This window comes from Pteronotus mesoamericanus, unplaced genomic scaffold (genome assembly GCF_021234165.1).
Source record: "Pteronotus mesoamericanus isolate MK-2021 breed Mesoamerican mustached bat unplaced genomic scaffold, CSHL_Meso_final contig_50, whole genome shotgun sequence".
Taxonomy (NCBI): domain Eukaryota; kingdom Metazoa; phylum Chordata; class Mammalia; order Chiroptera; family Mormoopidae; genus Pteronotus; species Pteronotus mesoamericanus.
In genome coordinates, this window is record NW_026555186.1 from 30,578,519 (window position 1) to 30,604,756 (window position 26,238).

At 38.6% G+C, this 26,238-nt stretch overlaps 1 protein-coding gene across 1 annotated transcript in view; it reads right to left on the reverse strand.

Moving 5' to 3' along the window:
- ARSB (arylsulfatase B) overlaps positions 1–26,238 on the reverse strand; it is a 136,641-nt gene that overhangs the window by 107,835 nt on the left and 2,568 nt on the right. The window contains exons 2-3 of the mRNA XM_054578519.1: positions 8,105–8,291; positions 1,472–1,662 (exon numbers count right to left, since the gene is read on the reverse strand). Of these exons, the coding sequence (XP_054434494.1) occupies positions 1,472–1,662; positions 8,105–8,291 (378 nt within the window). The remainder of the gene's footprint in view (positions 1–1,471; positions 1,663–8,104; positions 8,292–26,238) is intronic.

The following is a 26,238-nucleotide window of genomic DNA, read 5'->3' on the forward strand; positions in this document are numbered from 1 at the left end:
CAAGCATACGGAAGGAAACCTAAACATTTAATCCAATTACCTAGGAGTTATTTTTGCAACTGTCTGAATATTGGTGTAGCCCTAAATTTAAAAACTGTGTATGTCGACATATTTGAGAGAATATTCCAATTCCCTCCGGGTTCCATAGCAACAAGCATGGCAGAGCCAAGGTGTCAGAGTGTGAGAGTGATAAAAAGCTCAAAGTGCGGACAGACGCCAGGGAAGATCCCCAGCACTGAGCCAGAGGCAGCAAAGACAGCCACAAAGAAACTGCACCAAAGAGGCAATCAGCAGCCAGGAGCCATGTCTGCCTGGAACATAACTTGCAATCCAAACTGTCATCTGCATGGAGGACCTTCAGGAATTGTCAAGGAGGTGAAGTGCAGGAAATGGGAAGAACCAGCACATTCTGTAATGTGCTATGACCAGGCCCTAATTTTGTGGGTATGCTAATGCAGTTCTTAGTGAAGCTCTATTTTGAGCCTGATATCTGACAACACAAATAATTTTAAAGGCATTTATAAGCTAAATCTAGAAAATTCAGCTGAAACTTTAGCTCATGAGATTAACTCTAGGTTAACAAAAAATGTTTAAGGCCATTTGAACTCTTCTATTTTTACCTACAGATGAGTCAAAAGATATCAGTGTATGACATACATAAAGACTTCAGGGTAGTCAATGTGAAAAACAGGCTCATCAGTACGCCACGTTTATGGATTGGAAGACTCAATATTCTTAAGACATCTTTTCTTCCCAAGGTCTATAGAAACCTAAATCCAAGCAGACTTTTTTTTTTTTTAATTGACCAGCTGATTTTAAAATTAGGGGATACAAAATATCTATGGGATACAAAATACCTAGAATAGCTAACATTATCTTAAAGGTCAGGGAGGAATACAAAGTTAGAGGACTTGCCCTGAGCCTAAAGTTTACTGATCTCTTAATAGAAAGTTTGCCATAATAAAACCTCACCTTGTACATAGTCTATCATTTTAAAATATGTCACTTTACTAATTACTTATAGCACATGCATATAATACACCAAATAAAAAAAAACTATTATTCCTACTAAAACACTACAGATACAGTACTTCTCAAAGTGTAATGGAGGGACCACTTTAATCAGAATCACCCTTAAGGAGTTTCTTTAAAATGCCTACGTATGGATTTCCCTTGGACATAAAAGATCAGAGGCAGGCTCCAGGGATTTCCATTTTTAACAAGCTTCCCAGGCTGACACTAGTGTACTCTACACATTTTTTAAATTTAATCTTTACTGTATTTTTTCCATTACCATTTAGTCCCCTTTTACCCCCTCCACCCAGCAAACACCACACTGTTGTCCACATTCAAAAACTATCCCCCTAGAATGCATTAGATTTTCCCCTCTTGACAGCGGTCTCTTCCTATATTCATCTGAGGACGCACTCTCTTAACACAATCTTGATATCAACAAAGAGGCAACACTTACCTTTTCTGGTGGATGGTTAGTTATGAGGTCTGTAGCTCTTTGGGTAAATATATTTGTTGAATACATATTCCCATATCCTGTTGCAACTTCTTCACCATCTCGAAAATCAAGAGCGCATCGTGTGACATTTAGAGCGTTGATAAATGTACAGCGCTCGTGGGAATAGTAATCTTCACTACCTAGGAGATATCCTGTAACAAGAATGGGAGATAGAAGTAGTCAGCATGGCATAAAACTTGTTAAACAAACTCATGTTTCAGCATTTAATTGCCTAATGCAATTGATTACCCATGACAAGGCTAATCAGATGACAAGGTTAATCAGAGTACCATTTCTTAATGTCTTTATATTTCTAGCAGATGCCATTGAAGTGTCATTGTAAAAAAAAAAAAAAAAAATTCAAATCTACTCCTCCAGTCTTTAGCACACAAGTTCTCTCATGTAACTTTCAAATCGAGTGATTCCAAGTAAATACATTTTTAAAAAATCAGGATTCAAATTCGGTAAAGGTAATAACATCTTAATTTTTTAAAGCTAAAATAGTGTGTGGTTAATGTGATTTGTTACAAGTTTTTATTCTGCAGTGATCACATAAATGAATGCAGTAATCAAATTGTGTTTATATTGACCTTGGGAGACTGGCTTCAAGGTTATTTACAGTAGTGGCTCTAGGAGGAATCATCTTTAGTCAGATGCTGACACCCACTGGTGAGAGATGCAAACCTTTCCAGACAGACGATTTCTAAGCACTGCAGAGCCAAACAATCAAACTAACATGCAGCGCTAAGATTAGATTTTTCTCTCTATGGTGATCTCAGCTTCAACCCAAATTTCAATGGCATTAACTGCCTATCCCACAATTTAGACCTAACCACAGTAGAAAATGGGTTTCCTCAACAAATAATTTGTTTCTGCAAACATTTTATATTTTCCTAAAATAATTAAAATAAGGTGTGCTGCACACTGTATAATTCCATGTATATGAAATGTCCAGAATAGACGAATCTATTCAAGACAAAAAGTAGGTTAGTGGTTGCCTCAGGCTGGCGGGGGTGGGGGAAAATAGGGAGTGACTGCTAATGGGGACGGGGATTCTGTCGGGGCCTGATGGAAACGTTCTACAGTTATGATGACAGCGGTTCAACCTCGTGAATGTATTAAATATTACAGGGAATGTATAAATATTATCACTAAATTGTACACTTTAATTGGGTGGATTGTATGGTATGTGAATTACATCTTTGAAAGCTATTAAAAAGAAATAAGTTGTTCTGGACTCTGAGATATCTCCTGACAAATATTATTAACCTTAAAATGAGGATGATAAAATTGGTCTAGCCCTTTCTCCAGTTTGAATGTCCTATAATCACAATTAAAAGCCTTACACAGTTTACACAATAAATCAATTCATTTTTAATTAATATCCCCCTCTTCCATGATTCACTAAATTCAAAGTTCTGAATACAATGAACACATTCTTTTTTAAATACGTATTTTTTTAATATATATTTTACTGATTATGCTCTTACAATTGTCCCTTTTTTTCTCCCCTTTATGCCCCTCAGCCCTGCACCCACCAGCATCCCCCCCCCCGCCCTAGTTCATGTCCGTGGGTCATACATGTAAGTTCTTTGGCTTCTCCAGTTCTTACACTATTCTTAACCTCCCTCTATTTTGTACCTACTATTTATGCTTCTTATTTCCTGTACCTTTTCCCCCATTCTCCCCGCTTCCCCTTCCCTCTGATCTTCATTTCTGTGATTCTGTTTCTGCTCTAGTTGTTTGCTGAGTTTTTGTTTTTGTTTTATGTACAGTTGTTGATAGTTGTGAGTTTGTTATCATTTTACTGTTCATAGTTTTTGATCTTCTTTTTTGTAGGTAAGTCCCTTTAACATTTCATATAATAAGGGCGTGGTGATGATGAACTCCTCTAACTTGACCTTATCTGGGAAGCACTTTATTCTAAATGATAGCTTTGCTGGATAGAGTAATCTTGGATGTAGGTCCTTGCCTTTCATGACTTTGAATACTTCTTTCCAGCCCCTTCTTGCCTGCAAGGTTTCTTTTGAGAAATCAGCTGATAGTCTTATGGGAACTCATTGGTAGGTAACTGTCTCCTTTTCTCTTGCTGCTTTTCAGATTCCCTCCTTATCTTTAATCTTGGGTAATGTCATTATGATGTGCCTTGGTGTGTGCTTCCTTGGGTTCAACTTCTTTGGGACTCTTAGCTTCCTGGATCTCCTGGAAGTTTATTTCCTTGGCCAGATTGGGGAAGTTCTCCATTATTTTTTCAAGTAAGTTTTCAAATTCTTGCTCTTCCTTTTCTCCTTCTGGCACCCCTATGATTGGGATGTTGGAATGTTTAAAGTTGTCCCAGAGGTTCCTCAGCCTCTCCTCGTTTTTTCAAATTCTTGTTTTTTCATTCTGTTCTGTTTGAATGTTTATCTCTTCCTTCTGCTGAAAATTGTTGATTTGAGTCCCGGTTCCCTTCCTTTTACTGTTGGTTCCCTGTATATTTTTCTTTATATCACTTTGCATAGCCTTTGCTTTTTCCTCTATTTTGCGACCATACTCAAGTCAATTCAGTAAGCATCCTGATTACCAGTGTTTTGAACTGTGCATCTGATAGGTTGTCTATCTGTTCATAGCTTAGCTCTATTTTTAGAGCTTTGGTCTGTTCTTTCATTTGGGCCATATTTATTTATCTCATTGCACCTAAGTTGGAAGAAGCAGAGCCTTAGGTATTTGCCAGGGCAGGGCAATTCAAGTTACTGCATGTGACACTATGTGTGGGGGAGGGGTCTAAGAGGGAACAAAGTCACTTGCCCGGCTCTCGTCAGGCTTTCAATCACTTCCCAATGCTACCTACAAGCAAATTGGGCCCTTCTAGTGCTGATTCCCGGGTGGGTGGGTTTGTGTACGTTCTAGGATCCTGTGGGTCTAACAAACTCTCCTATAAAGCTGGGAGTTTCTCCTGCTGCTGCATCCCTCACAAATTTTTATAGCCAGAGGTTTTGAGGCTTTCTTTTCCCACCCTGGAACCCTGAATTGCACGGTCTGTCTCGCTCCCCAGCTGTTCCTCCCAGTATATCCACACGCAAATGTGGGACCGCCCAGTCCTCCAGCTGCTGTTTTACCACGTGTCCTCTCCGCCCCGACTGCCCATCTCCACCCCGCCGACCAGTCTGGATGAATGTTTCTTCCTTAACTTCTTGGTTGTCGGACTTCCATACAGTTTGATTTTCTGGCAGTTCTTCTTAATTTTTGTGTTTATATTTGCTGTTGTCCTTTTGGTTGTGCGAGGAGGCAAAGTGTGCCTACCTATGCCTCCATCTAGGCCAGAGGTCTGGAACATATTGGTCTTAAGGTAGCATTTTAAATGGTCATTTTTCTCCTACGTATATAACAGAAAGGGAAATCCAATGTGTTTGTTAATTAATATGTACTAGAGAGACAAATGTATCCATAAAAATAATGTCAGCTCTTACATGGGTGCTTTGAGGAGTCATGACGCATGGATTCTATTTTTGGGGATTTTAATAACGCAACTGGGTATTAGAGCCTGAGAAAATCACTTCTGGTTAGTTATCTGTAAATGTAAACTGTTTTTTATCACTTGGTAAAAAATATGCATAGGATATACTTGATTGAAATAGGTTTGAACCACAAATATTAAAAAGAGATTACATATAGGAGGATTCCAGAAATAGAACTATCTATTCACATACTTGACCAAACTGATACCAAGTATCCATGTGACAATGATAGAGCTTTTCTCATAACAGTGATTCTTCACAAATTTGAACTTAGGTGCTAAGCCTAAAGAAAATGGCAGCCTATGCTTTTGGGGGAAAATGAGAAAATACTTTTTGAACAGCTAAAACATCTGACTGCTCTACTTAACAGCATTATTGAGACATAATTCACATACCATTCAACTCTCCCATTTAAAATGTAAATTTTAATAGTCTGTAGTGTATTCACAGAGGTTTGCAAACAGCCTCATAATCATCTGGCAGCATTTTAACAGAACATCAAAGCCGTAACAGTGAGGGCAGCTGCATGCCATTATGCCTTCCTTACCTGCAAGTCTCCATTCTGTATGAACGTGAGGTATCTATCTGTTCAACTACGCCCTGGTTGGCATCTTACCATTCATGAAAGGACAGCATTTCTATTTTCTGTCCAATTGAATTTTTAAATATACTAGGTCTGTCCAGAAGGTATCCAGTCATGTGATATGAAAAATAGAGACATTTATTGAAGAAGATACAAGACACAAGAAACATTGTACATAGGACAATGACACCTCAGTCCTTCAAAACAGGTACCCTGGAACCTCGCACAGTTCTCCCAATCGCTATCAACTGCCTTGTTATACTTTCCTGAATCTCACTGATGTTCTGAAACCTCTTCCCTTTCAAAGGTGATTTTAGTTTTGGGAAAAGCCAGAAGCTGCAGGGCGCCAAATCTGGGCTGTAGGGGGTCTGAGTCACCTGGGTGATTTAATGTTTTTCCAAAAAACTCTGCATTAGACATGATGCATGAGCAGGTGTAGTTGTGATGAAGCTGCCAATCACCAGTTGCCTATAGCTGCAGCCTTCTGAATCATCCAAATAGTTACTGCAGAGGACTGTTCAAGCTTAAAGCAAAATTTGATGCAGATTCCTTGCTCAACTTGCACAGTCATTTTGAATGTGATGACCACACAGTACACATTTTCACTCAATGGCAGCTACCATCCCCGCTGGCTAGTAGAATGAAGTTATCACTGTTCATGCACATGCATTCCAGTCCACTCTCCTTGGCTGCCAGGTTACATCGATGCCATGCAAACTGTTCTTGTTATATTAACAATGGCTGGACTTATTCTGGACAGACCTCATGAAACTTGGCTTTTAATAAAAAATTTTTAAATAAGTATCCATAGTTTTCCTATTCCACAGTATATATCCTGAGCTATATTTTAGCAAAGACCTGTCTGAAAACTTTCAAAGGAAGTAAAGGCTATTTTTTCTTTTAGAATTTCCAAAGTAACACCAAGCCTTATTTTTAACAGCTGTTTAGGGATACTCAGGATATATCCAGGGTCATCAAGAGAGAATGCCATGAGGACCTGGCCGGGTAGCTCAGTTGGTTAGAATGTCATCCCAATACACCAAGGCTGTGCGTTCAATCCCCAGTCAGGGGGCATACAGGAAGCAACTAATGAATGCATAATAAGGGGAACAACAAATTAATGCTTCTCTCTCTAAAACCAATAAATAACAAAATGGAAAGAGAAAGAGAGAGAGAGAGAGAGAGAGAGAGAGCGCCACAATTCATTAGGGATATCTGCCAGAGAACCTGGATGGGAATGGGGCACACAAGGTCTCATGCCTGATGTTCTTTAACGCTGGATGCAACAAGAGCTACAGAGCTACGTGCTTCAACTGCATTGTTTGGATGCTACCTGCTTTACTGCATTGTTTGGGCCCCATATAATCACTTTTACTGAAATGTACTTTGGTGCTCTGGCCCCAGCTTGAATAAAATAAAATACCTCGAGGAACAGCTGGAAGAAAACCACCATTTTATTACTAAAATGTCTTTGAGGATGCTCTCCACCCTACCTTCTCCCAAAGGAGGAATTTCTCTCAGGTCTAGGAGCCAGAAAATGCTTTACTCTTCCTGAACATCTGGTTTCCATTTATCTTATAAATAATGTGACTCCTATAGACTCAACCGTTTTTTCTTTTGTTTTGGACATAAAAATTCTCAAATCTCAGGATTGAATGTGAAGCCCACATACAGCCATGCAGTGTTTTCTTAAAAAAAATTTGGTGTAAAACAATTACTCCATCTTTTTCTAGTCATCCACATTGTTTATTCTATTTATTTGTAAATGTTTTATATTGAATATGTATTCCTTTTTGATTATGGCAAGTTGAAAATAAGTGAAGATATAAAAAGGGAGGTAGGTAGCAAAATACCTAGACAGAAAGTGCAATATGAAAAAGAACTTGACAAAGATATATAGCCACTGTCAAAATAAATAGGTTGTTAATTAAGACACAGCTCATAACAGGTTTAAAGAAGGCACATTTTAAAACAAATGTAAGGTTTCACATTAGCTTTTATAGGGCTATCAAGTCCATAAAATACTTATAATTTTTTATTATCCTTCTTATTACCTTTTGTACTTTCCTTCCCATTTTATTTTTTAGGTCTATCTTCCCCAATCTAGTGATTTCAAAAACAGATCTCAGAGAAGGGGAGAAGAATGCCCATGGAAGGAAATATTCTTGTATTGAATTTTGCCTGGAATTAAAAAAAAAATCATTCTCTATCCCCTTTTGGTAATGAGGCTATTTAAGAGTACAATGGTCTCAGATGTGAAGGTAGCAAATTTCCTGAAGGTTCCACTGTGGCATTTAGTACCCTGACAGAGGTGATTGCCTTCTGTGGGGTCCTGCCCACCGTGAGCCATGCTAATGGAGGTGGCATTAGACAGTGGCCCCACGGTGCTGCTGACTGACTCAGTCTGTGTTCAAGTTTCCAGTTACAGTGTTTCATTTGATTACACTTGGGTGTGTTTTATGAGATGGCTGCAGTCAGTCTGAGTTGTTAAAGAAACATGTGCATTTCCATTACCAAAGTAGGTATCAAATCCTCGGCGGGTTGGAAGGCATTCTTTCCGGTACATTCCCAGGTGCCATTTTCCGACCATATGGGTAGTGTAGCCTGCTTCTTTCAGGAGCTGGGGCAGGAGTTTTTCATCCAGAGGAACGCAACTGGGCTGACAGGCCCAGATTATTTGGTGCTGTAAACCTGTGCGGATCTTAAAAAGATACATAAAATTATGAATGGTGATGTTGAAACATACTGAACAAGCAGATAAAGTGGCAGCCTAATTTATTGGACATAGTAGTATAGGAATATTTTATTCTATTCCCATACTGGTTTAAAGATATTTTTGAAAGGCACTTTACTCAATTATTCAAGTAAGTTAATGGACATAAACAGGATTTGGAAAAAAAACGAATAAAAGCACTCTAACAAACATTAGATATTATCAATAAATATTTAGTAAGATACTATGTTAGAAACCATTAACTTAAGTTTCCACTTCCTACTTCAAAAAAGTAGTCATAATAAAAGATGTGGATACATCAAGGAAAAAGTGTTTCAATTTCTATACACATGAGAGGTTAGTGTTTGATTAAAAGGAGCTTCTATAAAAACATGTAATCTTTCAAAACTGAATAAAAAAGAAACAGAAAATCTGAACAGACTGATTATAACCAGTGAAATCAAAGCAGTAATAAAAAAACTCCCAACAAACAAAAGTCAGGAACCAGATAGTTTCACAGGTGAATTGTTCCAAACACTCAAAGAACACTTAGCACCTATCTCAAACTATTTCAAAAAATTCAAGAGGAGAAAAGACTCCCAAGATCATTTTTTGAAACCAATGTTATCCTAATTCTAAAATCAGATAAAGACACTACAAAGAAAGAAAATTATAGGCCAATATCCCTGATGAACAAAGATGTAAAAACCTTCAATAAAATATTAGCAAACTGAATTCAGCAATACATTAAAAAGATCACACACCATGACTGAGTGGGATTTATTCTTGGGATGGAAAATTGGTACAATATCTGTAAATCAATTAATGTGATATACTATATAAATGAAATGAACGAATAACAATGATATAATTCTACCAATAGATACAGAAAAAGCATTTGACAAAATTCAGCACCAATTTATAAACCCTCTCAGCAAAGTGGGAATAGAAGGAATATAACCTCAACATGATAAAGACCATGTATGACAAACCCAGAGCTAACATCATACTTAACAGGGAAAAACTAAGTGTTTCCATTAAAACCAGGAAGAAGACAGGAATGTCCATTTTTACCACTCTTATTCAACATAGTACTGGATGTCCTATCACAGCAATTAAACAAGTGGAAGACAAAAAAAAGGCATCCCAATTGGAAAGGAGGAAATAAAACTAATTATTTGCAGATGACATGATACTATATATAGAGAACTAATAGAACTGATGAATGAATTTAGTAAAGTAGCAGGATACAAAATAAATATTCAGAAATTGGTTGCACTTTAATAAACCAATAACGAACTATCAGAAAGGGAAACTAACAAAACAATCCCATTTACAATTGCATAAAAATAATAAAATACCTACGAATAAATTTAACCAAGAAGCTAAAAGACCCATACTAAAAAAATTATAAGACACTGAAGAAAGAAATAGAAGATACAAATACATCAAAGCATATACTGTGCTCATGAATAGGAAAAATTAACATCATTGAAATGTCCATACTACCCAAAGAAATCTAGAGATTCAACTCAATTCCTACCAAAATACCAACAGTGTATTTCATGGAACTCGAACAAATAATATAAAAATTTACATGGAACCATAAAAGACCCCAAAGAGCCACAACAATTTTGAGAAAGAAGAACAAAGTTGGAGGAATCACACTACCTGACTTGAAACTATACTATAAGGCTATGCTAATCAAAACATCATGGTACTGGCATAAAAACAGATATATAGATCAACGTAACAGAATAGAGAGCTTAGAAATAAACTGACACCTATGGTCAATTAGTATTTGACAAACGAGGCAAGAATATACAATGAGGTAAAGACAGTCTATTCAATAAATGGTGTTGGGAAAATGGGACAGATACATGCAAAAAAATGAAACTAGCCCACCTTCTTACATCATATACAAAAATAAACTCAAAATGCATTAAAGGCAAATGTACAACTCAAAACCATAAAACTCCTAGAAAAGAACAGGCAGTAAAATCTCTGACATCTCACTTAGCAGTATTTTTTTCTAATATATTTGAGCGAGGGAAACAAAAGAAAAAATAAACAAATAGGACTATATTAAACTAAAAAGTTCTTGCACAGCCAAGGAAACCATCAATGAAACAAAAAGACAACCTACTGAATGGAAGAATATATTCACCAATGATACATCTGATAAGGGGTTAATAGCCAGAATTTATAAAAAATTCATACAACTCAGCACCAAAAAACCAAACAATCCAGTTAAAAAATGGGCTGAGGACCTGGATAGACACTTCTCCAAAGAGGAAATACAGATGACCAATAGACATATGAAAAGATGCTCAATTCACTAATCATAAGAGAGATGCAAATGAAAACCACAATGAGATATCACCTCACACCTGTCAGGAAGGCTACCATCAATAAATCAACAAACAACAAGAGTTGAGGATGTGGAGAAAAGGGAACCCTTGTGCACTGTTGGTGGGAATGCAGCCTGGTATAACCACTACAGAAAACAGTATGGAGATTCTTCAGAAAATAAAAAATGGAACTGCCTTATGACTCAGCGATTTCACTTTTGGGTATGCTCTATATCCAAAGAAATCAGAAACACTAATTTGAAAAAACATTATGTATATTGCAGTGCTATTTACAACAGCCAAGATAGGAAAGCAACCCAAGTGTCTATCAATAGATGAATGGATAAAAAAGTGGCGGAATATATATACAATGGACTATTACTCGACCATAAAAAAGAAAGAAATCTTACCATGCAACAGCATGAATAGACCTAGGGGGTATTATGCTAAGTGAAATAAGTCAGTCAGAAAAAGACAAATACCATATGATTTCACTTACATGTGGAATCTAAAGAACAAAATAAACAAACAAAATTAAAACGGACTCATAGATACTGAGAACAGAATGATGGTTGCCACAGGGAAGGCGGGTTGGGAGGCACTGGGAAAGAGAGGTGAAGGGATTAAGAAGTACAAATTGGTGTTACAAAATAGTCGCTGGGAAATAAAGTATAGCTCAGGGAATATACTATGTATGGTGCCAGGGCGTACTGGAAATACTAGGGGGGACACTTTGTAAAGTATGTGATTATCTAACTACTACACCGTATACCTGAAGCTAATACAAAATGATACTGAATGTAACATGTAATTGAAAATCAAAAGGAAAAAAACCAAATTTGATATGAAAGAAAAAGGAGCTTCTGTAATCTTTCAAGATTTGGTGATTTTTTAAGGGTTATTCAATAGTATAATGAAAATGATTATTTGCATTTCTTATTCCACTTTATATAAATCATTAATTTTCAAAGACAGTGACCAACTTTCCTTAAATAAAAAGCGGCCATCCGACCACAGGTTGGGAATGGCTTGCACAAGTATGTCCAGGGTGCAAGGACTATGCAACAACTAGCCTTTATGAAATGATCACTTGTTGAATCTTGGTAAAATATTAAAATAGAATACCCAAAATTATATAAATAGGCTATTAAAATAGCACTCCTTTTTCCAGGGACACATCTGTGTGAGGCTGGATATTCTTCATCAGCTTTTAACCAAATAATATATCATAACAAATTGAATGCAGAAGCAGATGTAACAATCTAGCTATCTTCTATGACTAGAAGACATGTACAAAAATATGAACAATGTCACTCTTCTCATGTAATTCTTTTGGAAAATAAAGTTATCTTTCATAAGTCATTTATGTTAACAGGTAAGTTTCGGATACAGTGAATTTTCAAAGGTATAACTCTCATTAACATAAGCTCTTTGGGGTCCTCAGTAATTTTTAAGCACATGCGTTGGTCCTAAAACCTCAAACCAAAAAGGTTGAGAACTGATGCTATAATGTCTGATAGTGATCGTTGCTATGAGGATAATAAAGTGGGAGAGGGAGACAGTTGAGAAGAGGCGATTCTTTGGATTGCGCCAGAAAAGAAAGCTCTCTGAGGAGGAGATACTTGAGCAGTGTTCTGCACGGAGTGAGACAGAGCCTTCCAAAACTACCACAACTCTCGGGCAAGGGCAACACAGGCATAAGGAATTAAAAGGCAAAGGCCCCGGACCTGAACTTGCTGGGCAGACGCGAAGGCCAGCCTGGAAGTCGGTGCGGCCCTGATCACAGCCCCTGTGCGGGCTGCCGCTGCGCCCCCTGCTGGGACACAATGGGTGGGGCCTGTCCCCAGGGGCTTCCCGCCTGGCCTGCCCAGCCCCTCCCTTCCCTAAAGCTTCACAGCTCCACCTCCAGCCCTGGCTTAGCCGCGGAGGCTTTCTTTGTATGAAGTGTGGCTGAGGTCTGACATTCAGCTCTGTCTTCACAGGAGCCCTGGGCACTGCTGATTGCTCCAGGAGAGTGGGGCTCTGGGGACACTGGAGGTTGACAGAGCCAGTTTTCAACCAGGCCTGTGACTCTCTGGCATCTCCATCAGCTGTCAGGTGGGTAGCAAGCAATTACTAATAAAAGGTTTTTTAAAATGTGTTTGCAAATGATTCACTTGCTTTTATTAAAGCAGAACAGCATAAAGCTCATCCTGGTTCTATCACCAAGCACATACTGAACACACAGTAATTGCCATGGTAATAACTGTAAGCAGTGTTATCGATAACATATTACACCCTCTCACTTATATCTCAGCACGGTTTCCTGAGGAGCTGGGGTGGCAGCACAGAGAACATGCAGTGAGACCGGGCCTCCCCAGGAGTGTGTCGCCGCGCACCTGAACTTCAGATATGTCTACGGGAACTCCAGGGCTCCAGTTCTGCTGGTACCACTACACGCTGGCACCTCTGCTTTTCTCAGATTCAGACACTGACCACTCCCACCAGGCAGATGCACAGATCTTTGTCTTGTTTTGTTTCAAATACATGGCAATAAACAGACACAACACAGAGACAAGCAAAAAAAAAAAAACCCCAAAAAACAAACAAAACCCCCAAAACTTTCAAACTCACAGTCTTTTTTTCCTTTATTATAAGCTACTTACTATTAAATAGCATTCTTATGAGAATTTTTATGCTCTGACATTGTCTTGAATTTCATTTTTTTTGGTGAGTCTTTCCAGAGCTAGAAGTACATATGTTATATTGCCTGACTTCATAGTATCTTGCCACACCCTCCTAAAAGAACCTGTGGAATATCTTCAATGTGAAGGTAAAGTGGGTTTATTTTGACAGTGAGGGATATGTTTCCTATCTTAGTTGTGGTGATAGTTTCACAGGTATAGACATATCAAAACTTACTGTATTGTATGCTTTAGATATGTGCAGCTTATTGTATGTTAATCATACCTCAAAAGCTGTTTAAAGATAAAAGTGAGCTGTGTGTTCCAGTGAGACTTCCTGCCTCTCCTAGAAGTCTCTGGACACCTGCTCTGGGGTGTGTGCCAGAAGCCTCCTACGTGTCCTCCAAATCCACCCTCTGCTCCCCTCCTGCGCTCCACCCTGGGAAGCTGACCTGTGGGACCACATCGAAGGACTCCCTTGCCTCCTGGCCTGGGATCAGGTCCAGCCACTGGGGAGGACAGGAGATTAGAGGGAGGAAAGAGGTGAGCGCCGCCTCAGGCTGCCAGGCTGCCTCTAGTGCCGGCCATTCTGCAGGTCCTGCTAAGTTCCCTTTCCTCTCCTTCCTTCTCGCCTGGGGGCAGCACTAGCTCCACTATCCCTTATGTTTCCTAATACATTCATGCCTTTTAAATAATCCCTTTGTAAATAAAACCTCCCTCAATTATTTTAATTTGAATGTGCTAGCTCTTTCTAGTTGGGATTATGCATGATAAGATATTACAATATCCAGGCTGGGGAAGGAAAACGTTTCTCTCAACACACACACACACACACACACACACACACACACGCCCCAAATCATAGAAGGATTCTGTCTGTCTACGGTTAACACCAGAAGTTCATCAATAGAAAGTTAATCCTGGGTTCAGAAGCTTCATAATACATACCAATTGGCAACAGAGCAGGATAAGGAAAGATAATATTCTATGGAATTCGAGAGACCTGGTGGAGATAAATGCTGTGTGCAAATTTCTCAAATGGAAAGCTCATCCATCACGCGCAGAGAATTGACTCTGACCGCTCCATAGCACCACCAAGGGATGCTGTGTGATTCGGTTTTCCAAGGCCTCAGGCACCGAGCCAGGTGGTCAGCTGAAGCCTGCTTCTATTATCTGCAATCATATGGAGCAGGGAATTTGTTCTTTTCAGTTCCTGAGAATTTATTTGACAGGACATTTTTATGGCATTACTGGGGAGTGGAAGCCAAACTCTGGATGGCATCCAAAAAACATGTTTTTTGGTCTGTTCAAACACTATTTGAAGTAAGGAAACTGTAATGTGCAGAGAAGCAGTAAACAGGCAAACGCTGAGCTGGTTCCAACCCAGCACTTCAGTTTAGCACAGAATTATAAGCCACACGATGCTTCATGGGGCAGGATGATAACGGGGCACCAACAGGAATCAAAAGAAAAACATAAACATCCCCTTGTAAATGCAATAGCATCTAAAACAATTCCATTTTAACACCCATCTTCGGTGAGAGTATGTCCCAAAGATAAAACATGAAAGTCCAGAGCGCTTACTCACTCTCTCTCTCCTACATGGGTAGCTAGCTGTCTCTTCTCCATTAAATCAAATCCTCTCTCAAAAACAGCTTCTCCTAAAATTTCACTTGAGCATCAAGGATTCCCTCTACTAAGGCAAGGGGTTCGCAAATTCAGTGAAGGACCTAGCTTGTCTCTGGGTTCTTTCTGTGAGATAAATGATGAGAAACCCTTGCGTACATGTTTTGTTGCACATACAGATTCACTTGATCCTGTGAGTTATCCTGTCCTCTGCAGATACAGAAGCTACTGGCAGTGCAGTCTCACGAGCTTAAGAGAGATAAACCAATCTCCTGGACCCAGTCTCTCAGATGGGGAGCGGAGGGGCCAGGGCAATTTCCACATCAGAACCTCTAACAATCCCTTTTTCAGAAGTCCAGGCAGTCTATTGATTGATAGCCAATTTGGAAGCTCAGAACACAAGATTTCAGCTACACTTACAAAAAACTCTCCCAGGGACTAGGCAGACCATTGCTACACACATGACAATGAATGCTATGTCTCTCCTCACCTCAACAGTGTGGAGAGATGACATCCAGTTGAACAGAACAAAAGCTCTGTCCTGTCAGTCTGACCTGTGCAAGGTGAACTCATACCCTCCTTGCACCTGTGTGTTTCTGCAACACCTCCTGCTTGAAAATTCAGAAGAATGGGCAGCTCTGTCCCTCCACTTTACACATCAGGGAGCTTAGAGGGAAGCTTCATGACTCGAACATAATCACAGAACTTGCTGGGAGCCAGCCAGGAGTCAGAATGTCCAGCCTGTGCCTTGGCCAGGACACTGCAGGTTTTAACCACAGTCAAGTGCCACTCATGCCACCTTAGGTTTATTCCTGAAGATGTGCTACAGAACAAATGGATGGTGGAGAATCTGCTCCCTCCCCCCTTAAGCCTTCTAAAAAGTGGTCAGCTGGCCATGCCGCAGAAGCCAAGAGCTACAGAACACACATTATGTGTGCTGGGGGCCCAGCTTTGCCATCTGGCCTGGTCTTTCAGAGCTAAGGCTGCAGAACTGGCTGGTGTCACTGACAGTTTTAAGGGTCTATTTATTTTGGTGTTGATTAGCAAGGAGTGTAAATCTCTGACTAAACTCACAGAGGGATGTTGTTTGTAAAAAGAATAAACAAGGCAAAAACTGTTGCAGTGCCTTCCTCTGTTTAAATTATGAATCCAGCCACAAGCCCAAAATGAAAAGGGAGGAAAATAGTTTTTAGTAAAGTGATATGATTAAGGAAACAAAAACAAAGAGAATTACCAGACAGCAACAGCTTATGCTCAAAGTGATTCTTGAAATGACAAACCTCAAAAATCAACCAATAAAAAACACCTAAATCCAATGGGCCATATTCCACTTAGACTCAAACTTATTTATTTTCTCATTTCCAATTACTTGGGAAGTACTATGCAAAATACGGAATTGTTTTTTCTTTTTAAATGTCCTCAATACTTAATAGAATAAGGTCTCCAGATGCGCTTTCCCTCCTGAGGATGCTTCCTGGCTTTGGCCAGGGGTAGGATGGACACCTGGGTTCAGGGAAAACAGAAAACCAATCAGAGCAAGTCATCCTCAGAGGCCCCTGCCTTGGAACCCTGATGTGCTTCAGTAAATGGCCGCTTTGCTTGTTACTGTGGACCTAATGCATCCTTTGTTCCTCCCCCTGGAGAGTTGGGGATAAAGACTAAGAGTAAAGACTACTGAGCACTCTCTCTTCGGAGGCACCAATGACCTCTGGACTACATGCTCCCTTGAGTATCTCTCCCTCCTTGGCTGCCTTTGCCGGGGTCCTATGACCATTCCCAACTTGTCACATGTATCCTTCCCCATGCACTCTGACCATTTCTTCCAGCAATTCACTCTCTTTTTCCTATTTTCTAATTTTAAGAGTCCTGGGGAGAGCTGACCAGGGGCAGGAGCCCACTGAGAGGCAGCATGTGGATGGGGGAGGACTGCACAGGCAGGACACTGTGGATGACGAGGAAAGGAAGCAGGCGGACGCAGGAGTCCGCAGGCGGGGCGCCTTCTGTCCAAGCCACAGTATGCAAAGCCCTATTCTGCCTGCAGCTGTGGGCTTACCTGCTCACATTCTTAAAGCAAACTAGAAGCAAAAGGAAAAAATTACCCAAGATTCTCATGCACAGCCTCCTTCCTATATTTTCTGTCCAAGGTTCTGCTTCAGGGGTGAGTGAAAAGCTGTGAAACTGTCTTATCTGTTTATTGATGAGATTAAGAGAAATGTGGCTTGGGTCCCTTAAGGATGAAACCTTGGAGTCATCTTTCATTGCTTCTATTCTCTGCCAAGGTTTATAGTTCTGGTAGAGGGGCCCCCTCAGTTCCCAAGGTAAGAATGTTCCCAGGTGAGGACCAAAGTTACTTTACTTTGTTCCCAGAAGGAAGTGTTTCCACTAATGCGTACCACATTTGTTACCATTTAATCTTTCTCAAAAAGGAAGCAAGGGCATTAGAAATGACCTGTTAACCCTTAGCAGTTAAGATAGGGAGCTCTTTCAGGAAATGCTCAGGTGTTAAAGCACTTGGCACATTCATTCATTCATTTAGGAGTTCAACACCTAGTGCTTCTCTAGGCCAGAGGCAAACAAGGCAATCTAGTGGAGAAGTCAGACCTGAGAACAACCAACCACACTTAGAATGTGTACCAGGAGTGAAGAGGTAAAATGAATATTTTGTATGGAATAAAGTCAATTTGTAAGAATGTGGAAATTTAGTATTTTCAAGTCTTCTACTTGCACTTAAAGAAGTATACAAATTCTATTAGAAAAACTGAAAGATTTTTATTAAACCACTTTTATAAACATCTCTATTGTATGTGTTATTTTATTGAAATATATTTGATATATAATATTGTGTAAATTTTAGATGTATCACATGTTAATTTGATATATTTAAACATTATGATATGATTGCTATTGCAGTGATAAGTAACACCTCTATCGTATTACTTAATGATCCCCTCTTTTTACTGTTTGGAATCATTAAGTTCTAGTCTCCGAGCAAGTTTGATGATTATAATACAATAGTGTTGACTATATTCACTACACTGTGATTAAATTTCTATGTCTTATTTACTACTTGTTCTAAGTTTGTAGCCTTAAACATCTGTCCTAACCTTCCCACCCCCTTCAGGAGTTTAAATTAATATTTTTAATCTTAACATTTTAAACAAGGGGAAAGTAAATATAAAATCTATTTCATTATAGGTATAACATACATCCAAAGAATACCAAGAAACTAAGAAACAGCCTTACCTATGGGAAGGTAGGAAGAAGGGCCAGGGGAGAGGATGAAAAGATTTTTTTAAACATATATCTCTCTTAAAATCTTTTATATTTGAAACTTTTGAATATATTTCATTATTTTAAAAATATGCTTACTTTTTTAAAAAGTAGGAAAAATAAAAAATTTAATTCTTTTTTTAAAAAATTTAATCTTTATTGTATTTTTTCCCATTACCATTTAGTCCCCTTATACCACCACCCTCCCAGCAACGAAAATTTAATTCTAACTGGAATTATGTGTATACGAAGAATGCCACATGGCACCTCATCATGGTTCCTCCTTAAAATATATTTCTTTGGAATACTGTAAGATTAGAAACATTCTTTAGTAAACAGGAGCCTTCAGTGTCACATTGCTAGGAAAACTGAAGCGAGTTTTAATTAGTGTTTTATCATGAACAGACAGTATTAGGCACAGGGGCCTTCCTCCCTGAGCCCTTTGCATGCTTTTCCTACCCCCCTGCACACAGCCACAGCGGCCCTCCCCGCATTCTTCGTTGCTCTCGCCAGCCTCACAGCCTTTACTTTGGAAGTCCCTCCCACTGTGTCAAACTCTGTTTCCCAGGGTCTTTCCATGGTTAACTCTTCCTTCAGGCCTCTGCCCATATCACTTCCTTGGAGATACCTTCCTGAGTCACTATTACGTGACCGGCTTCATTTTCTTCCCCATATTTTTTGCCATGTCATTTAAATTCACCTTACTCATTTGTTTGTGTTTATTTCACCCACCCCCTGTTGATAACTTCTTCCCCTAGCCTCACCCCCACCAAACTATAAGCACCAGGAGATCCAGAATATATAGCACAATGTCCAGCACAAATAGTTGCTCAATAAAAATTTATTGAACAAAAGAATGAGTTAATGCATGCATTATACTTAATGGTGATAGACTGACCGCTTTCCCTCTCAAGTCAGGAATAAGAAAAGGATGCCCACTCTTGCCATTTCTACTCAGCAATGTAATGAGGGCTCTACTCAAAGCAATTAGGCAATAAAATGAAATAAAAGGTGTCCAGATTGGTAAGGAAGAAGTAAAACCACTGCTATTTGTAGGTGACAGGATCCTGTACAGAGAAAATCATAAAGAGCATGTATATACACACACACACACAAACACAGACACACATTATTAGAACTAATAAGTTCCACAAAGTTGCAGGCAGGATATATATCAATATATAGTGTCAGTTGCATTTCTATACACTAGCAATGAACATTCAAAAATAAAATTAAGAGAACAATTCCATTTACAACAGATCAAAAAGAACAGAAACTTAGAAATAAGTGTAATCAAAGAAGTGCAAGACTTGTAGGTTGAAAACAACAAAACATTTTTGAAAGAAACTTTAAAAGGCCTAAATAGAAAGACATCTCATATTCATAGACAGGAAGGCTCATATTGTCAAGGCAGTAAGTTCATGATCAAATGAACTTATAGATCAATCAATCCCTATCAAAATTAGAAATGACCAAGTTTTATCTTAAAATTCATATGGAAATACAAGAGGCCCGGAATAGCTAAAACAATCTCAGAAAAGAACAAAATTGGAGAATTCACACTTTCTGATTCTAAAACCTATCACAAAGCTACAGTATCAAGGCAGCATAGTACTGACATAAGGATAAACATAGAGATCAACAGAACAGAGTTGTGAATACAGAAATAGACCTATATATCTATCGTTAATTGATTTTTGACAACGGTGCAAAGACCATTCAATGTGGAAAAAAGAGTCTTTTCAAAAAATAGTGCTGGAACACCTGGACAGCCGTATTTCAAAGAAATTTTGAACACTTCAAAAAAAATACAAAAAAAATTTTCAAATGGATCAAAGACATGAATGCAAGAGCTGAAACTACAATACTCTTAGGAGAAAACATAGAAGTCTTTATAACCTGGAACTGAATAGTGGTTCTTTAGATAGGACACCAAAAGCACAACCAAAGAAAAGTAAGTAAATCAAAATACATTGAAATTTAACACTTTTATATATTAAATAAAAACCATCAAGAAAATAAAAAGACAACACACAGCAGAAGAAAAGAATTGCAAATTATGTATCTGGGAAAGGTTCAATGTCCAGAATATACAGAAAACACTTACAACTCAACAATAAAAAGAAAAACAACCCAGTTAAAAAGTTGGTAGAGGATATGAGTAGAGATTTCTCCAAAGAATTATACAAATGACCACTAAGACATAAAAAAATACTTAATATCATTAGTTATGGAAATGCAAATCAAAAGCACAATGAAATGATCATTTCATACCCATTAGGCTGAATGGAAGGCTACAATAAAAAAAGGACAAATAATAAATGCTGACAGGGATGCAGAGAAATTGGAACCCCCATATATTGTTGGTGGGAATGTGAAATGGTCTAGCTGCTGTGGAAACAGTTTGGAAACTCCTCAAAAAGTTAAACATAGAGTTGCCATATGATCTAGCACTCCACTGCTAGATATATATACCCAAGAAAGTTGAAAAGAAAATACATGTTCATACCAAACTTGCACATGGATGTTCACAGCAGCATTATTCATAATCACCAAAAAAGTAGAACAATCTCATGTCCATCAACTGATGAATGGAAAAATAACATGTTTATATCCATATAATGGAATATTATTTGGCCATAAAAAGGAATGATATATGCCACGATATGGATGAAAGAACATCTAATTATGATTCCATAAACATCCAGAAGAGGCAAATACATAAAGATGAAAAGTAAATTTGCGGTTGCCAGGGGCCAGGAGAAGAAGGGAATGGGGACTGACTGCTAATGGTTATGGGGTTTCTTTTTGGGGTGGCAGAAAGGTTCTGGAAGTAGACAGTGGTGATGATTGCACAACTTTGTGGATATACAAAACAACCAATGCCTTGTACACTTAAAATCGTTAATTTTATGGTATGTGAAATATAATTTTTGAAAAAGAGTATAGAACAATAAGCAATTTCAGTTATTGCCAGTAGGAATGTAGAATGAAACAACCTACTAAATTGCAATTTTTCAATATTTATCAAAACTACAAATGTATTAAAAATTATTTTAAAGAATTTATCCTACAGATATATTCACACATGTACAAAGTAACATATTTACAAGGTATTGACTTCAGCATTCTTTGATATATCAAAAAAAGGCTGGAAACTACCTATATGTCCATCATTATGTGACTAGTTAAATAAATTATGACATATCCGCTTAACAAAATATTACACAGTCATCAAAATTGACAATGCTCTTTAAATTATATGGAATTATGTCAAATGTTAAAATTTAAAAAAAAACAAGGGTCAAAGTAGTGTGAAGAGTATGTATTTTCTTGTATTTAATAAAGTATTTTACACATAATTCAGATAGCATTGTTTGCTTGCAAAAGATGGGCAACTGGACACCTAAGGAAGAGAATGTTTGTGTGTATATGTGTATGTAGAAAGAGATTTTCACTGTAAGCCCTTTTGCAACTTTTGAGTTTTTATATGTGATGCACTTTCTATTCCAAAAATAAATACAGATTTTAAAGAGGTTTTAAAAGTAGTGAATGGACGAGTCATATAGGGCTATGGGAAGAACACTAGAATAAGTGTACAGAGACCTGAATTTTGTAGTTCTGAAATTTTGGGTAACTTCTTACCTTACCTGCTGATCAGTCTTCCTTTCCCCCTTTTCTCAATCTCTATGCATTTCTTTCAGGAAAGCAAGCATATCTTAAAAGGTTCATATATGAGGACTCTAAACAATTATATATCTCAGTAGAAAAGGTTGAATATTCACATTTTTGTTTGAAACAAGTTTCTAGCAGAACAAACAGCTCTTGCATCTTGTAAGGCAGTGTTGGGCAAGATTAATCTCTCTTTCTACCAATAGATGGGGTTAGTGAGTATAATAATGTTTATTTACCAAGCCAGACATTTGCTCTAATGGACACAGAAGCCCTAGAGTCGAAGAAATTTACAGGTATAGGGCCTCAGAATTCAGCACAATTCCCATACTTTCCAGAAGTGGAAAATGATGTCTAGTAAGGTGGGTGTCTGAAGACTGTCATGTCAAAGAATGAAACCCACAACTCAATATTATTAACTGGTCCAATGAACTAAATACTTAAATAAGCTAAAAAACTAAAACTCAGCACTTCTTGAAAATATAAAGTTCCAAAGAATCATGATGGTGAAGGAGTGAGTGGAAGTAACACTGACCTCCTCCCAGGACCAACCTGAAATTACAACTAAATTGTGGAGAAACCACCTGGAACAAAAAACTGAACAATAGAGAGAGAGGAGCCTTCTAACCTCGGAGACAGAAGAATTGGCATTAGCGCAAACTAACTGGTAAGGAGTGTGGTAGAGACGCAAGAAGCCGGGCGGGGCGCCCATGGGTGACAGCACCTGAAGGATATTGAAAGGGCCGGTTGGATCCCCCTGAGAAGAGGGGAGTCTAAACCAAAGGCAGGAATCTCCAGCCTATAGCACCAGAGCTTAAGAAGTACACAGAAAACAGCCACCTGTGAAAAGCAGCAGGGTTGCTCTCTGCCAGAAACAGGCGGCTGGAAACACAAAGAACCGTTTAAAGGGCCAACACATAAATTTCTATTTGCAGCCACTTACCCTGGTTTCCGGCAAAGGCGGGGGCAGACTGGGCTAGAGACGCCTGAGGAGAGACTGGGGAAGGAAGCTTTGGGGAGAGAATGGAGAGAGTAGCCGGCGGGATGTTGGTGCTGACTCATCCCCCATGCAGCAGCAGCCATTTTGCTCAGGCAGAGACCACTCCCCCTGAGTGGCAGCAGCATCAGAGGACCCAACAGTCCTGCCCTCAGATGGGATTCCACCCTGCCCTGTGCTATCTAAGCCACCTGCTGAGTGCAGAGTGGCAGTCACAGATAATAGATCCCTGGCTAAAGGGGGTGCAGAGTGGTCTGGAGACACTTGAGGGGAGACTGGGGACAGAGGCTTTGGGGAGAGAATAGAGAGAGAAGCTGGCAGGACCCCAGTGCTGACTCCTTCCCCATATGGCAGCAGTCATCTTGCTCAGGCAGAGACCACTCCCCTGAGCGGCATCAGTGTGAGAAGACCCAATAACCCCCGCCCCCAGGAGGGATTCTGCCCTGCCCTGTGGTGTCCAAGCCTGTGTGCTGAGTGACTAGATTAACAGCTGAAGGAGACAACCACAGACAGTTGATTCCTGGAAGTCTCAAACAGACTGCCTAAGGTCAGACAGAGACAACATCTGACATCATCAGGACTAGATCCAGAAAGTAAAAACAGTGGTCTCCTACCATAGAAGTTCACACCACAAAGTCAGAAAATCAAGACAGATCAACGTAAGAAGCAGAAGCAAAAGAGAAGAGTCTCACAAATAATGGGAAGACAAAGAAACACCCCTCAGTCGAAGGGAAAGGAGGAATCCCCACAAAGACAAATAAATTCTCTCAGTGAGCTCAGAGAGAATTACCAAAAACTACAGGGAAACTATGAGGAATTTACTGCAAACTATATCAGCATGAAAAAGGGCACAGAAACTATTAATAAGAGACAAGAGCAAATGAAGAATGCAATTTCTGAATTGAAGAACACAGTAGAAGGAATCAAAAGCAGGCTTGATGAAGCTGAGGATCGAATCAGTGAGCTGGAGGACAAGGCAGTAAAAAGCTCCCAGAAAGAGCAAGAAAATGAAAAAAGACTAAAAAAGAATGAAGAAGCATTTAGGGAAATGCAGGACAACCTGAAACATGATAATATATGTATAATAGGGATACCAGAAGAAGAAGAGGATGAGGAAGGGATGGAGAAACTGTTTGAAAAAGTAATGATGGAAAACTTCCCTAATTGGAGGAGAGAAAAAGTCACACAAGTCCAGGAAGCACAAAGGATCCCATTCAAGAGGAACCCAAGGAGGCAAGACACGTCATCATTAAAATGGCAAATATCAAAGACAAACAGAGAATCCTAAAGCAAGCAAGGGAGAAAGAAGTAGTAACATATAAGGGAGCCCCAGTATGGCTAGCAGCTGACTTCTCAACAGAAACACTGCAAGCCAGAAGGGAGTGGCAAGAAATATTCCAAGTCATGAAAAGCAAAGGCCTGCAACCAACACTGCTCTACCCAACAAGGTTCTCAATTAAAATGGAAGGCGAAATAAGGAGTTTCCCAGACAAAAGAAGGCTAAAAGGATACACCTCCACCAAATCAGCAGTGCAAAATATGCTAAAGGGACTGCTTTAAGATGAAGAAAGAGTCTATGAATACCCAGTTCCTTTCACAGTTGCCAATACTTGATATTACCAATATTTTTAATACTTATTAATCTGATTGAGACAATGATGTATTATTTTAAAAGTTTATTATTTGTGGAAACTAAACCTGTTTTTGTATATTTCTTGCCTATTTCTATTATTTTTTAAAAAGCTTTAAATGACTTTTTGGTATTCTTTATCCGTTTATTGATTAAAAGTTTGTAGAATTTTTTTCCCTAAAAAACCCCCTATTAACCCTGTTTTAGATGTGTTGCAAATACTTTCCCATTCTATCTCTTGTCCTTTAACTGTTTTTTATATGTATGTTACTATGTAGCCTTAAATGTTTAATACAATCATATTGTCAATATTTTACTTTATAGCTTCTGGGTTTGAATATTTTACTTCAGGGTAAGAAAAATATTAGTTTGTATTTTCTCCTAAAACTCCTTAGGTTCTACATATAGATTTTTAACCTGAATATTTCTTGTATAATGTATATTTCTTATATAATAGGGCTGTATATTGGTTTTATTTCAAGTAGTAGTGGTCCATGCACCTTATTTGTTGAATTAGCCTTATTTTCCTCATTGATTTGAAATATCATATATTACATATCATATATTACATTGTTAGGCAGATACATATGTTTGTTTCTAGAATGCTCATTATATTTCATTGATCCACTTCATTATTTCTGCGCTGGTGTCATGTTGGTTTAATTGCTGAGACTTCATAATGGTTCTAATTTTTTTAATATTTTATAATTGATTTTTATACTTAAAAAATAAATAAAATCAATCTGCATGAAAGAAAGAAAGAAAAAGAAAGAAAAAAAGAAAAAGAAAGAAAGAAAGAAATCCTACCTTTTGTAACAACATGGATGAAACTGGAGAATATTACGCTAAGTGGAATAAGCCAGTCGGTGAAAGACAAATACCATATGATCTCACCTCTAAGTGGAATCTATTCAACAAAATCAACTAACGAAAAAAATAAACCACAGGCATGGAAACATAAAACAGACTGAAAGTGACCAGAGGGGATAGGGAAAGAGGACAATGGTGGAAAGAAGGGGAAGGGACTAGGCAAAGAACATGTATGAATGACCCATGGACATGGACAACAGAGTGGGAACTGACTGTGGGAGTGGGGGGTGGGGGTGGGATGGGTGGAGGGGGGGAAAGGAGGAAAAATTGAGACAACTGTAATAGAATAAACATGATTTAAAAATTTAAAAAAGAAAAAAGAAAAAAATATATAAAGTTCCATCAGTCAGTCTAGGCTTGCTTATTACTTTATGCTTTTCTTTTCTAATCTAAAGTTAAATGATTATGAGAAGGGAGGTCTGTAAATATTAAAGCATGATTGCTAAATTCACAGATAGGCTATTAAGTAGTTCTTTAAGATACCTAATTTTAAAAGAAACAAATTTCCTCTTTTTGTTGTCTAAACTTATGCACAACACATGACTGTTTCTGAAATAAAGCCTTTCTCCTTATTTTTTTTAAGTTTATTTATTTATTTATTTATTTATTTATTTATAGATAGATAGAGAGGAAGGGACGGAGAGAGGGAGAGAAACATCAATGTGTGGTTGCCTCTCCTACTCCCTCTATTTGGGACCTGGCCTGAAACCCAGGCATGTACCCTGACTGGGAATCGAACTAGCAACCCTTTAGTTCTCAGGCCAGCACTCAATCCACTGAGCCACACCAGCCAGGGCCCTATTTTCACTTTACATTTAACACAGGCAATTCCTCTCCTGAGCTGTGAGTGGATAAT